The following is a 13,189-nucleotide window of genomic DNA, read 5'->3' as shown; positions in this document are numbered from 1 at the left end:
CCAGGAATGGCATTTCTATAAACATCTACTATTTAGAAAATTCACATGTACTCTGCATGACACATTACTAGCATTACTTGTCACAGGGAAAATTCAATTCCAGTTTCTCTGGTAACACTGTTTTCTTTTGGTCAGCCTCTGTTTTGTGGACAAATCCAAATTAGGTATTTCATTCCCTTCCACACTGTACTATTTCCATCAGCTTACATAAGCAAATAATTTCACATCATAATCTGTAAAGTGTCTAATAGAATTTAAGTGTTTTTATTGAGTTTCCATTTAACTATAGACAGTGCTTCATGTATAAACAGTTATATTTCATTCTTCCTTCCCCATTTAGAAAATAGGATGTTTTCTACTGGTTACATTGCTGATACAATGGACTAACTTTGTTCAAATTATTTTACCTTTTTGTTTCTCTGTAATCCTGAAATAAAATTAGCTGGTCATCATATTAATTAAATTCTTACTCCTTTGTTATTCCACTTACATATTTCTTTTGAAAAACTTTGAATTTGTTGCAGCTGATGGTACAAACACATGAATTGCATATCTACTTCAGAGTGGTGAAAACTGCCTATTCTGAAGCAATGAGCAATCTATTTTTTAAAGATTAATTCACAAAGTAATTAAGCCTTACAGTTGTCATACTATGACTTTTAAGAATTCTTTTTTTTATTGTTGTTTCCTATTTATTGTCACACTTAAGAAGGTTTGGATACAGACAGCTCATTTTCAGTAAAAATTCTACATAAATTCTCTTCACGCCGTGCCACACATTGTTAAGCATGCTACCCAAGGTTTTAAATTTCTGTATTTGAAATTTAATTCCTTCATTCCCTGGAAAATGATTGTAAAATTACTCATTCTTACAGGTTTTTGAAAGTTCTCATGGAAAAATGTAAAACAAGTGAGAAGTCTGTGTAATTAATTTAAGAACACTGGACATCACTTTCCTAGGGAATGTTTGTAGCTGTTCCTGTACATATGAGTATCTTCCAAGTTTTCAGTTAGAAATAATATGGAATATTATCTCCATGGATCAAAATATGTTTAAATAATTTCTGTAAATACTTAAGAGAAATGTCATGGAATTTTGGGTTGCTCCATTTTGTCAATCTTACTTAATATAAGTAGTGATTTTATCCATAGCATTACTTTTGCAGCCTTGACTATGGTTAAGGTAACTTAGTCTATTTCTATGGGCTACATAAAGCAGCTTTAACTGGATAATGTGTCATTTCACTCTCCCTGGCTCCATTTACAACTCTTAAAACGTTCTTTGTTAATTCTGACATTCACCATTGTGACTCTTCATCAAAAGCAGAACAAAAAAGCTGAAGTAGATACCTTTGCTTTATCAGCTTTTTTTGAATATTTCATTAAAAAAATACCACTTAACAAGATGCTACATTAAGGGAACTAAGAGTCAGATAACTGTCTTCTAAAATCTGGGACAAAGTCAACGTGTAAATCAAGGCATCACTTCAGAAAAGGCAACTCAGTCTCAGCCACAGATTCTTTTCTGTTTAAGAGAACACTGCCAGTTGCAATCCTACCTATATGAAATCCTACATTTTCAATTCTATAGCTCTACAGCTTGAAGAAAGGGATTCAATTTAATGCAGAGTCTGGTATGGTCAAATTATTTTCTTCTGTTAAACATGGGTTTAGCTTCTGGAATTGTTTTAGTACACCTGTATTTAGTGGCTATGTTATAAAACAGCCTCCACACCGACAGCTCTTCCCCCTCTCTGTAACAGAGCAGCTTGAATCTTTAACAAAGTCTTCTACAGGCTTTATTAAAACCCAGTTAGGATATGGAAGAGGAGTAGAACTTTCTTCCTCTCTCTTCAGGAGTCTATGCTGATGACCCACCAATTGTTCAAGAGCTCTTGGGAGGGCTCAGGTTAGTAGCCCTGACAGCACATCTTCTCCAAGGCAAGGCAAGCTATCTCTAAACCCACAGAAATAACTCATGGTTACCTCTACACCCACAGAAAAGATGGCTACTGATAGCGAAAGGACTTTCACCTTCTTTTGCAGGTTTGTGGCTCATCTTCCCTCCAAACTGCAAATGCACAACCCATTCTTTACTTCCACAGTACTGTCAGGTTCCTTCCTTCAGTCTTTCCCTCATGGAATCTCATGCAAGAGAATGATCTGGAATAATCCTATATTCTAACTGCACATTTACAATATTTACAAGCATTTTAGAGGTCCCATTATCCACAAAAATAAAGAAGCTGAATTCTGCTCAGACCTACCAGTAATCTTCTACATAAATCTACTTTTGTACTAACTGCCCCCTCTATTCTCAATGAGTGGGACAGAACTGAGGTTGGCTACACTTAACTACAAAGGATGACAGTTCTTTTAGAAGCCTAAAATACAGGTGTAAATGAGATGAGGTTCCAGTTTCTCTGAACTAGGAAATAACATGAATTATCTCTCTTAGAAAGGTGGAGCTGTAGCACCTTTATGGTATTCCCAGTTCTGCTGACATACACCAGTTCTAAAGACACAGGAAAAAAGATCAAACAACAATTTGTTCTGGAATATGACATATAAATTATATAAATAAATTTATAAATATAAATTATTTAAATGAAATGGGATATCATCAGTATAATTTCACCATGCTTACAGTTCACTTAGATGCAATCTAATGTATACAGTATGCAATCCATATGCACCTATACTATTTCTCTAGATCCCCTTTCCACTTGGTGAGGAACCAGAAACAAACCAGGATTTACCTTGTCCTAAACTATGTAGTGAAAACAAGACAGATGGATCATGCCCTTAATGGTCCAATTTTCCCTCTGGACAAGGTGACTTCACAGATGTCTGAAGTTTACACAACAGGCCTGTAAAGGTACTGAGATGAGCTCACCAGTGCTTTGATTTGGACAGATGATTCCCCACACAGCTAAAACACACTTTTACAGATGTATCAGGTAGGAACTTACATGCTTCTGTATCTCTTTCACAATTTAGTGAGGAGAATGAAGTCACAATACAGCTGGAAGAGTTCAGGTTATCATGGATATAACACATTTAAATGGCACTGAACTCCATCCAAAGTGTGGTGCTGACTGCTCTTTATAGAGCAGCAAATTATTCCCAGGTCTTCGAAGCACCTTTTCAGCACTTCTTTACTACTTCTTGCTGCCTTATTGGCCTTTTCCATCTATTCTTCAGGGCTTGTCCTGTATTCTTGCCTCAGCACCACTGCTGCAGCCACATCTCTGATGCAGTTACCTAATGGTAATGCCTGCAGATAACTGGAAGAGGAAACCTAACTTCACCTCTTGATGAGAACATTTTCTTGAGGAAAGAGTTCGATATATAATCCAACGGATGGTGCTTCTAGATTCCACAAATCATGTGATTCTCAAAGAACATCTGCTCTGCATGAGGTGAGCACTACAGTTTGGCCATCAATATACCATATTAAGGTGTACATTAGCTCTCTAGGCAGCTTCAGTGTTCTCCAAAGACAGCTAAAATTTATGTCCAAGTATATGGACAATCACAGATTGGACTTGTAGATCTCTGTCTTCTACAGTTTGTCATTACAATTTTCCCAGTCTTGCAATTGTAACCAAGATATAGCTACCTCAGCTGGTATCTTCTCTGGCTTGCTATTTTTTCCATATTTCTGAAAAATTGAGGATCTCATGTTGCTCTTGCTCAGCTGCTATAGTTTCATGCCTCAAGCTACCTTTAATAAAATGTCAGCAGTGTGTGTATGTGTCTCAGTACCTTCCTTGTTGTGTGTAGCAAAATGGTGGCACAGAAATTGTCACAGAACGTGCTAAAGGCTCCTGGGGCCTTCAAAAAATTACCTAAATGTAAAGGTGTTTTCTACTTGCATGATTTTACTTCCTGCAATAAACTGATCAAACTTTCCACAAGTAATGCCTTTAATAAAAATTTCCTTCCAACTTTGAGACATCTTAGTACTGCTGAAAATCATTACTCTTCTGAGAAAATTACTGACACAGCTTTTATAGGAATGGTATCCCTGTCCTAGGCATTGTATTACAGGGAACACACTGTCCAATGCCTTGCATATTTCATTTTCATTCACACTATAATATTTCAGGATGAAACAGTTGATCATCAGCTCCTTGACATGTGTGATAACTGCCTTTTGCTGCCATAACTGTGTCTATGCTACAACTTGGTTTAGAAGCCACCCTGAAGGGTTGGCAGCATTTCAGAGGTGAATCTCAGCTGGTTTGCAAACTATAACTGATTTACCAGCTTTAAGTTTCAGTGTTGCTCGCACTGCAGGTTCTAGCCTTAGAGAAGTAATGGATAGTACAGGTGCAATTTCATCCTGCTTTTTATTTAGCCACCTTTCTATTATTGTAATCTGCTTTTTAATATACTTCTCTTACTATAATAAACTTTGTCAAGCCAGAGAGAGGCAGACACCTCCAGGGTGAGGATGCCAGCATGTTTTGTGGCAGAACACTTTTGTCTATGCAGATCTTGCTTTAGACTGCCCCCAGCATGAGCTGGATCCCAGCAAATGCTGTCAGAACCTCTTGCAAAGCACTGGTGCATTGCCACCATTATCCCGGAGCACTTGCCAGTATCCAGCTTTGGTTCTGAGTCTTGAGAATATTTCCACTTTTGCCTAGTCAGGCATAAATAATAAGGCCTTTGTTTAAGCTGCTAGAGTTTGCTCTCTGAAAACACATGGGCTGTCTCGGTTCTCCAAAGCTATTATGATGCTGTTCAACCAACAGGATTAAGGATTAAGTGCTATTTGCAAAATATCCCCCCCCACAGACACAAAAAAAGAGGGGGCGGGGGGAAGAAGGGAAGAAATGCTGCCAAGTCCCCCTGTTTCATCCTATGAACATCTGAAATGAGCACAGGCTGACTCAGATGTTATAATATAGCATAGTTATAAGAACACTTATCAAACATTTCTGTCAAACACCACCCCTGACTATGAGCCAATGGACAACTCAGATTTGAGATTCTTCTGTCTGGCACATTCCAGTAAATACAAACAGCTGTCTGCTGGTATATTTTGAAAACTGAATGACAGATCTGTTGCAATAAACTTTTCCGCTGTATAAGGTAGCATATGGGGGGAAAAAAGGATTTAAAAAAAAAGTCTCCAAACCATGGCTCTTTGTTCATCTTCAGCAAACTACTCAGAGGTTAAACAGAAATTCACATTATATTTTTTAAAAATATTAATTTTGTTTAGAATGTACTAAATACTACATGTATTAGTATTTGAGAAAAATCTTGTCATGCTTCCATTTTTTGATTAAAACCTGTCTGTTCAAATGCTGAATATGAATATTGTGGCCTGCTTCTCCATACTAACATGAAAAAGAAAAACCAATTTCTTCCCATATCCAGCAAGCACACTTTTCTCTACTTGAAAAATATATTCTTGTTGGGAAAGAACCTTTCAAGGTATCTGTAAAACACCTGAGTTTGAAAATCATTGCTTGTTTTTGTGAACAGAAGTGGTAAGCACCATCTTTGAGATACTTGGGACTCCTTGTTATTTGATACAAACCAAGAATTTCTGGAAGTAACATGTACACAGCACAATTTGCAGATGTAATCTGATCACAAGAGCTGTGAGCTGTGAAACAAGAGAGAGGATAAGGGCAACAGCATGAAAAGAGGAGCCTGGAAATGTTCTGAGATGTGAAATGAAGGGAGACAGTTTGGTGTAGAGCTTTAGAAGTGAACCAAGAGCTCTGCAAGGTAGGGAGAAGAGAAATAGTGTTAGTACTGGCTACTCAAATATTGCTACCATAGCACTGACTAGCAGCCAGGAGAAGTCCACTACAAAGAATTTTTGCAAAAGTCAAGCAAGTTTTTAAGCTAAGCAGACTGTCTCATATATTTACAAACACTAGAAAAGTTCCAGGGTGATAAAGAGAAGATGTTGAAACTGTTGGTAAGTGTATCAATGTCTACTAAACCCCATGTTTGGCTGGAACAGGTGACTGTTCTATCCAAACAGGCAGCCTGTCCTGCTTCAGTCCTCCTCACAACAGCCATTGCTAATCTTTGGCTTGCTTGCTTCTAAAGTCCAAACTGTAGCAACTCCACTGACCAGGCAAAAAGTTCATAGAAGACAACAGTGCAAAGATGTCAAAACCTGAATAAATACATAAACATCTCAGTAAAGATAAATAGCAGTAACTTTTAATTTATTAGGTAGTCTAACTGCAAGTAAAATGTATTATTTATAAAACCAACATTTGAAAATGTAGGCAATGCACTCAACTTTGTAAAAGACAGACTCTTTCAGAAGAAAAGGCAATCTTTTAAAAGATTCTAGAAATACTTAATTACAAAATCTGGAAGGAGTGTCAGGGACACCCAATCTTCCTCTCTCTCTCTCTGAAAATTTTCACCACCTGCTTTTAGCTAAAGTATAAGCCAAGATTTGGAAACTGTTAATCACAAGGAAAACGCTGCTTACCGTGTAAGCCTCATCTCAGAGCTACCAGACGTTCCAGCTGGGAAATCAAATCCTTACACCCATCCACACTTACCATAAGGGGTACCTCCCCAGATCTCTCTCTAGACAGTCATTCCTGATTAGATCATGTCTCCACTCAGCACACTGCCATGGTGCAGATCAGAGCGACAGAATAGGTAGCCTGTTTCTCACCAGAAACCACATATGTACATTTTGTGTCCTGCTGATAGATTGAAGCCACTGAAGTTATTAAAAGTCCTTTAGTTTACCTGGGAATTAGATGTGCAGGCAGTGTGAGCCATTTCCTAAGGCTCAATGCCTCTCATTATGCCCACACTTTGCTACCAATCTTATGGCCACTGGTCGTGGCTCCAGTTTCCCAGCACGGGGCCTGCCAGTGACAGCCAGTGTCTGGCAGGATTTGCTGCATGGGAGAAGGGTGCAATTCACTGCAGGAACATTGGGAGCTTTAAGGCTTTAATCCTTTAGTGATGAGGCCATCTGAGTCAGACAACACTATTTGTCTGTCATCCAATCTCTGCAATAGTGACCGGTGGTCTCGTGCTCCACACACAGACTCAAGAACAATTGAGTTGTTTAAAGCAACCTTCTTGAATGTATAGGCCACAGATGCTACCTATGCCCAAATTCAACAGAGGCATAAAGTCTTTCTTTAATGACATAGGCTAAAGGAGCCATTACATTATTATGGTTGTTCATGTGTGTCTCAAGACCCTATTAAGAACAATGGCATCACTGAGACTTGTGAAAGAGAGCCCAAACAGAAAGAAAAATATTGTGTCAGCATCCATGTGAATGTCAGTTCTATACAATTCAGTCTTAACAATGTGAAAGGTTTATATATGATCTGTATATCAATAACTACTATATAACTATATATTACACTTGTATAAAGTGCATATATACTATCTCCATATTTATATATGTATGAACAGCTGCTCATTCTCTACTGCATCTGTCAGATTTTAAGAAAATCAGTCTCAAATACTAACAGTCATGCTTGGATTGCTCAGAATTTGACTGTGTCAAATCTATAGAATCTATATATAGTGCATAGTTTATATGGGCCTTATAGGAATTGCTTGAACTCAAGAAATGAACCACTGATTATCTCTCAGTGCCAGCATGCTGCAAACTGAACAGAACTAACTCGATGGTTACGGTTATGAACAACTTTTCATATGAGATAGGATCATCTACCTAGCACTATCAAGGGATTAAAAACAGTTTTTACAATATTTTTAAATAGCTCCTCCCACCATAAGCTGCTATTATACTTACTGTTATACTATACCATAGTATAGTGTGGCCTTTGAAATCTCAAACAGCCGTAAATCAAACAAGACTATGCAAATTTTGCATCTCATCTCAAAGCTCCTAAACTTAAAGCAGCTCCTATTGTACTGCACCTCAAATAATCTGATCCCTAGATGTCAGGTTATTGCTGTAGAATTGGTCTCCTTTTAATTGCAAGGAGTAGTAGTAGTTTTGAAAACTTTATCTAAAGTATTGATAAATGTTCTCAATTAGGAAAACTACTCCAGTAGTAGGAAAATTACTCCAGTAATTAAAAATACCTACTTCTGTGTTATTTCAGTATTCAGTGCCAAGTGCCTGCTTTCCACAAAGAGCACACAAAACAGAAGAGCAACAGCAGCAGCAAAATCAACTGATTGCTAGGATTTCTCTCCTAGTTCACACAGAACAGGTATTTTTGTTGCCAGAATTGATAACAAATGAAATTTTGTTCAGATGCACATGCCTGCAAGTCACAACTTAGTCAAATATCTAATTTGAGCATGGGTGCCACTTAAGCAAGAAAATGTCTTTCCGTCCTAACCATCTGAAGAGGCTATTGATACCCACCACTACTGCTTGCACATGATATTAAGAGCCTCTCCTGCTGCAGTTCAGGCACTTCAGCCATTACAAGGAGCTCCCAGGCTTTGTCCAAAATGCTGCTCCTGCCTGCCCCTGAGAGAAGATCAACATCGTGGGTTAGGCTGGCTCACCGGTCACTGAGCCAGAAAGCACAAAACTGCAATTCAACAGCTTGAACTTGTAGCCAGATTGTGACACATGGGTCTAATCCAACCATCTGCTCCGAGGAGCGTGTGCCTGCAAACCCCGTGATGATCAGCACATCACAGACCTCACTGTGAGGATGTGCTCCCATTAGCCTTAATATTCATATCCTCTAAAACTTAATTTCCTTGCCTAACATTTCTTCTCCATTACCTGCTATAAGCAGTCTCAGATACCAGCCCTGCATCCTGAGCTACAGAAGCATAAACACACACACAGATGCCATGTCTGTGTATCCATCCAATAAACCCAGGCCTCTGCACACACATACACCCCCGCAGCCACAAAGCACATCAAAGGAAACCCGCCACCATGCACACATCATTTACCCTGCAGGTAAACCATTGCTGATAAGGATATATGCACATACTCCGTATCCACGGAACACAGGCAACAAACTCAGCCTCAATAAAACTGCATCATCTCTTGCACTCAGCAACCCTGTGCCCCTCATCAGAAACGGCCCGAGTGTCACACAGTGCTCCCCTGCATACTGCTTGTGCCCTTCTGTCACCCCTGAAGTGCACAGCCTGTCCCAGACCCTGGGGCTGTACGTGCAGTGAAAGAAATGTGAGTTTTAAGCGTCTAAGAGTGCATGGCCACGAACGGGTGGCTGCACGCACGTGGTGCCGGCAGCTCTGGATGCCGAGTGGGAGCGGGTGCTGCGTGGGCGCCCGTGCGAGCACGGCACACGCAGGGATGGGCTGCACGCGTGGAGAGCTGCATGTGTGCGGGAAAGTGCGTGGGAGGGTGTCGAGTGCTGCAAATACGAGCAGCAGCAGCAGCCTGTCTGTTTCGTGCAGGCTCATACAGCGCGGTGCTGCGCATTTCTGCGCGGCATTTTCTGCGTGCGAGTGACAGTGCCGGTGCATGTGTCGGTGCCACGGCCGGTGCGTGTCCGAGCGCCCCGCAGCCGGCGAGATACCGGCAGCACAGGGGCTTACGGCGCTGTCCCCACCCTCCCGGGGCAGCTGTGACTGATGGCCAGCAGCCGCCGGTCCCCGCACGGGGATGAATGTCCGGGTGTGACAGCGGGGCCCCCCCAGTACCTGCCGAAATGTCCCAGGGAGTCGAAGAGCCGCTCGGAGCTGAGAGCCATGGCGGGGCGGCTGCAAGCCGGGAGCCTCGGCGTCGCTGTCCCGGCGGTGCGGAGAAGAGGCACTGTCCTGTCCTCTCCTGTCCTGTCCCGTCCCGTCCCCCGGCCGGGCCCGGCGCCCCGCCCGCCGCGGGGAATGGGCGGGCGGGAATAACGGCCGCGCCCAACGGGCCCCGCTCCCCTGGAACCGGAGCCGGCAGCGGGACCGGGCAGCGGGACCGGACAGCGGGACCCGAGCACCCCGGGGTGGCCCCGAGCCAGTCACAGCCCCCGTGCTGCCGCTGCAGAGCTTTGGCTCCCGGTTCACAACCTCCCGCACTGACCGAGCGCCTCAGCCTGCTCCTGTTTTTCATGTTGAAATGAAAGGAGGCAGTTATGTGCTTAAATCCTCCTGCTACAATCCAATAATCCGATATATTGAGGCTCTAGTGTATTTCATGTAGACGTTTTGAATTAAAGGAGGGTAAAACCAATTTTTTTCCACAGGGCAATATCTGAATCATTTTTAGTAGCCTTACAATCTGCACTGCTATTTGGATACATCACCTTCCTCCCCCGCCCCCAGACTTTTAGCACACAGTGTAAAACAGAATTATCATTTAATAAAAGTAAAATATGTAACATGCCCCATATCTGTTTGACTGACATTAGTTCTCAAATTTGTGATGAAGCCTCAATTTCATTTGGACTTACTTTTCTACCTTGCCCTTAGTAGGCCAAGAGAATAAATTTGAAATTGTTTGAGGATTAGCAAAGTGAGTTGCTACAGAAGACCTTCGTAATTAATTTAGCAGAGGGCTCTGATGATTAGGCAAGAAAAAGGGAAAAAAATTCCAAAATTGTTGCTGGTGCAGCTCTCATATTTAAGGCTTTTATTCCCTAGAGAACTTCATTTCCCTTCTCAGACAGATGATACAAGTTGCGAGCTTTCCCTGCTCGGAGCAAGAGGTGGACCAGATGCCCTCCAAAGTCTCCTTCCAACCTAAGTTATTTTATGATTCTGTGATGAAAGACACATTTTCCTGCAGATTGCATTATCTCTTTCTAGGCTGTTCTGTAGAAAAACACAGAAGAGCAAAACCAAAACAAAACAAATTGGCAAAAAAACCCCAAGTAAATTCAACCTTATTACTTGTGTACTTCATTTTTTGGGGAGCACAGAAAAAGCTGAGAAGTAAATCTCTGCTAAACCCCTGGAAGTCAACCTTCTGTCTCCAAAACCTGACCCAAACCCTTCTGCTGCCACACTCAGGCTCTGCTGCTTCGCAGGGAAATGTGCCTTTAAGAGGCTCTGGCACCAAGCAAGTACCACAACTGTTCCTCTGCACAGAGCAGATGTTGGGGCTTCAGGGTGACAATCTGTTCCAGCATAAACCTGGAAAAAGCAGATGTTTGTCAGGCTCCTTGGCTCCCAGTGACTCCTGACCACACCAGCAAAATGAGCAAATACTAAGTCACACAACTAGGAACCTGAATAATGAATTCAGCAGAGGATTGCTCCTTTCAGCTGGTGAGTTGTTAGACCATTCACCTCATCCACCAGCTCTGAAGGCTTTGCCACTTCTGACAAAGCTGCCCATATGTCTCTGTGCATCTGCAGAGGACATTTTTAACACTGAATCTAGACTTTGTTGCAGTTACTTTCTTAGGATATGTAAGCTGAAAAGCCTAAGGATAGACCTGTTTTCAGTTAGAATTTTTTTTTTACCTTATAAATACCAGCACTAAATTTAATTATCCTGATGTTTCGGGTTTGTTGTTTTTTTTTAATTGTTAGGTTGGTTTTTTTTCTTGTGGGGGGGGGGGTTTCCTGCAGAATGCTTTTCAGGTGTAAAATGGTATGTGCTTGAATGCAGCACAGGTACTTTAACAAAGCATTTCTTTCTTCAAAGAGCCGCACTAGCCAAATAATTATTTGCATAAACAAACACCAATGAAGAGTAAACATTCTGGTTAAATATGGCACTGCTGGTCATGTGCCTGCTTTTAGTGTCTTGCTTCCTGCAAGTAAAAATTAATCAGTTTTCAGCAACATTACAGTGGATAGGGGAATATCTAATTTTGGTGTAAAAGTCGAGCACAAGAGAAATGCCTTTCAGTGCCATTTTTAAAGCCTAGAAAGGTCCATAAATAGTTTTTTCTCTTTGGAATCTCTTGTAGGCATTCTTGTAAACATTTCTATGCTTGTCTCTTCAATAGTATCATGATTTTACTGCCCATAGCAAAGGAATGCGCACACACTCCTATTAAAGTTAATAACAAACTCCCACATGCCTTCATTCCTAAGGATTATCAATGTAATGTTTTTAATGTCTGCCCTCTTAAACTTGTGGTAGTCAGAGATTTGCCTTGTTTCTTTCAAGCCTGTGAAGATGCACAACATGGTTTAAGCTTGCCTTTTCTCCTATCCTGTTATGCCAATCCTACATGAAATAGTAACCATGCATTTAGTCCCCATCATTCCTCACCGAGATGTTTTTCACCAGGCACCTGGAAATAGTCGTAGCACTGTTCACATACAATACACAGCTCTCTTCCCTAAGGACTGTGCTCCATGATAAACTCCTGTGCAACAGAAAATACAGGGAACATCAGAGAAGGCATGATAGATTTCTGTAATTAAAATGTGTCAAGGTGAGGCCATCCACGTCTAAACTCTATTTACTGAAGAATTTTAGAGATTTTATTAGGGATTTATTCAGAAGAAACTGAAGCAAGGTTGTGATTCCTTTTCTATAATGTCTTTAGGTGGGAACATCAAGGGTATTGACAACACACAAACACTCTTCAGGGTATTACAGAAGTTTAAAATGTTGATCTTTTAATCTTGCATGGGGAATGAGCAACGGTTCATCACAAGAAAACTTGAGTTAACCTCATTTCTGGCACTCACAAGCAGGCTGTTGTTCAACAGAAACATTTGATACTGCACAATCCTTGAGGAAGGAGTGAACTTTACAATTTGTAACAGGAGAAGAGACAGCTTACAAAGTAATCTCCTTCAGTCTGATATTCCTACTAGAAAAAATCCAACACCTACTGATAAGGGCTCTTCATGGTGTCCCCTTTTTTAAGTCAAATAAGATTGTCACCAATACACGAGAGGTGTTTGAGGAATGTGCCTGTGACGTGGCTCTAATACATCCATGTTTGCACACAGAGTTTCACGTTGCAGCCGAACCCAAAACGCCACAGTGGTGTGGATGGCAGATAACTGGCAGTGCTGCCAACACCATTCCATGGACTCAGATAATGACTTCTTATATAGAGCCAATTCCTGACCGATCTGCTTCCCCACTCCCACTGGCAAGGTTTGTAGACCAGAGACGAGGAGCAGTGCAGGAACTGCAAGAAGCAAGAGACACAAGTGAGCTACCTCCTGCCTACTCTCCCCCAGGCTTTGAAGCAGAGTCCATCCATGAGTGCTCTCTTGACAATGGCTTTTATCACACTAGTGAAAAAAATCTAACTGAAATCAACCACAACACATCTTGAATGTAAACTCTCAC

General features: G+C 41.2%; 1 protein-coding gene across 2 annotated transcripts in view; it reads right to left on the bottom strand.

Moving 5' to 3' along the window:
* Positions 1-9,826, bottom strand: part of SLC22A16 (solute carrier family 22 member 16) — a 30,998-nt gene extending 21,172 nt beyond the window's left edge. Inside the window, exons 1-2 of one of the 2 annotated variants that reach the window (XM_014879278.2) lie at positions 9,634-9,783; positions 8,366-8,473 (exon numbers count right to left, since the gene is read on the bottom strand). Coding sequence is in view for 1 of the 2 variants with exons in the window: in XM_014879277.2 (XP_014734763.1) it covers positions 9,634-9,683 (50 nt within the window). In the remaining variant the exon portion in view is untranslated. Of the gene's footprint in view, positions 1-8,365; positions 8,474-9,633 lie in introns of both variants that reach the window. The other variant, XM_014879277.2, reaches the window with a different exon arrangement.
* Positions 9,827-13,189: the final 3,363 nt, after the last annotated feature.

This window comes from Sturnus vulgaris, chromosome 3 (assembly GCF_052056855.1).
Source record: "Sturnus vulgaris isolate bStuVul1 chromosome 3, bStuVul1.hap1, whole genome shotgun sequence".
In the NCBI taxonomy this organism is placed as follows: Eukaryota; Metazoa; Chordata; class Aves; order Passeriformes; family Sturnidae; genus Sturnus; species Sturnus vulgaris.
This window is presented reverse-complemented; position numbering and strand designations above follow the sequence as displayed.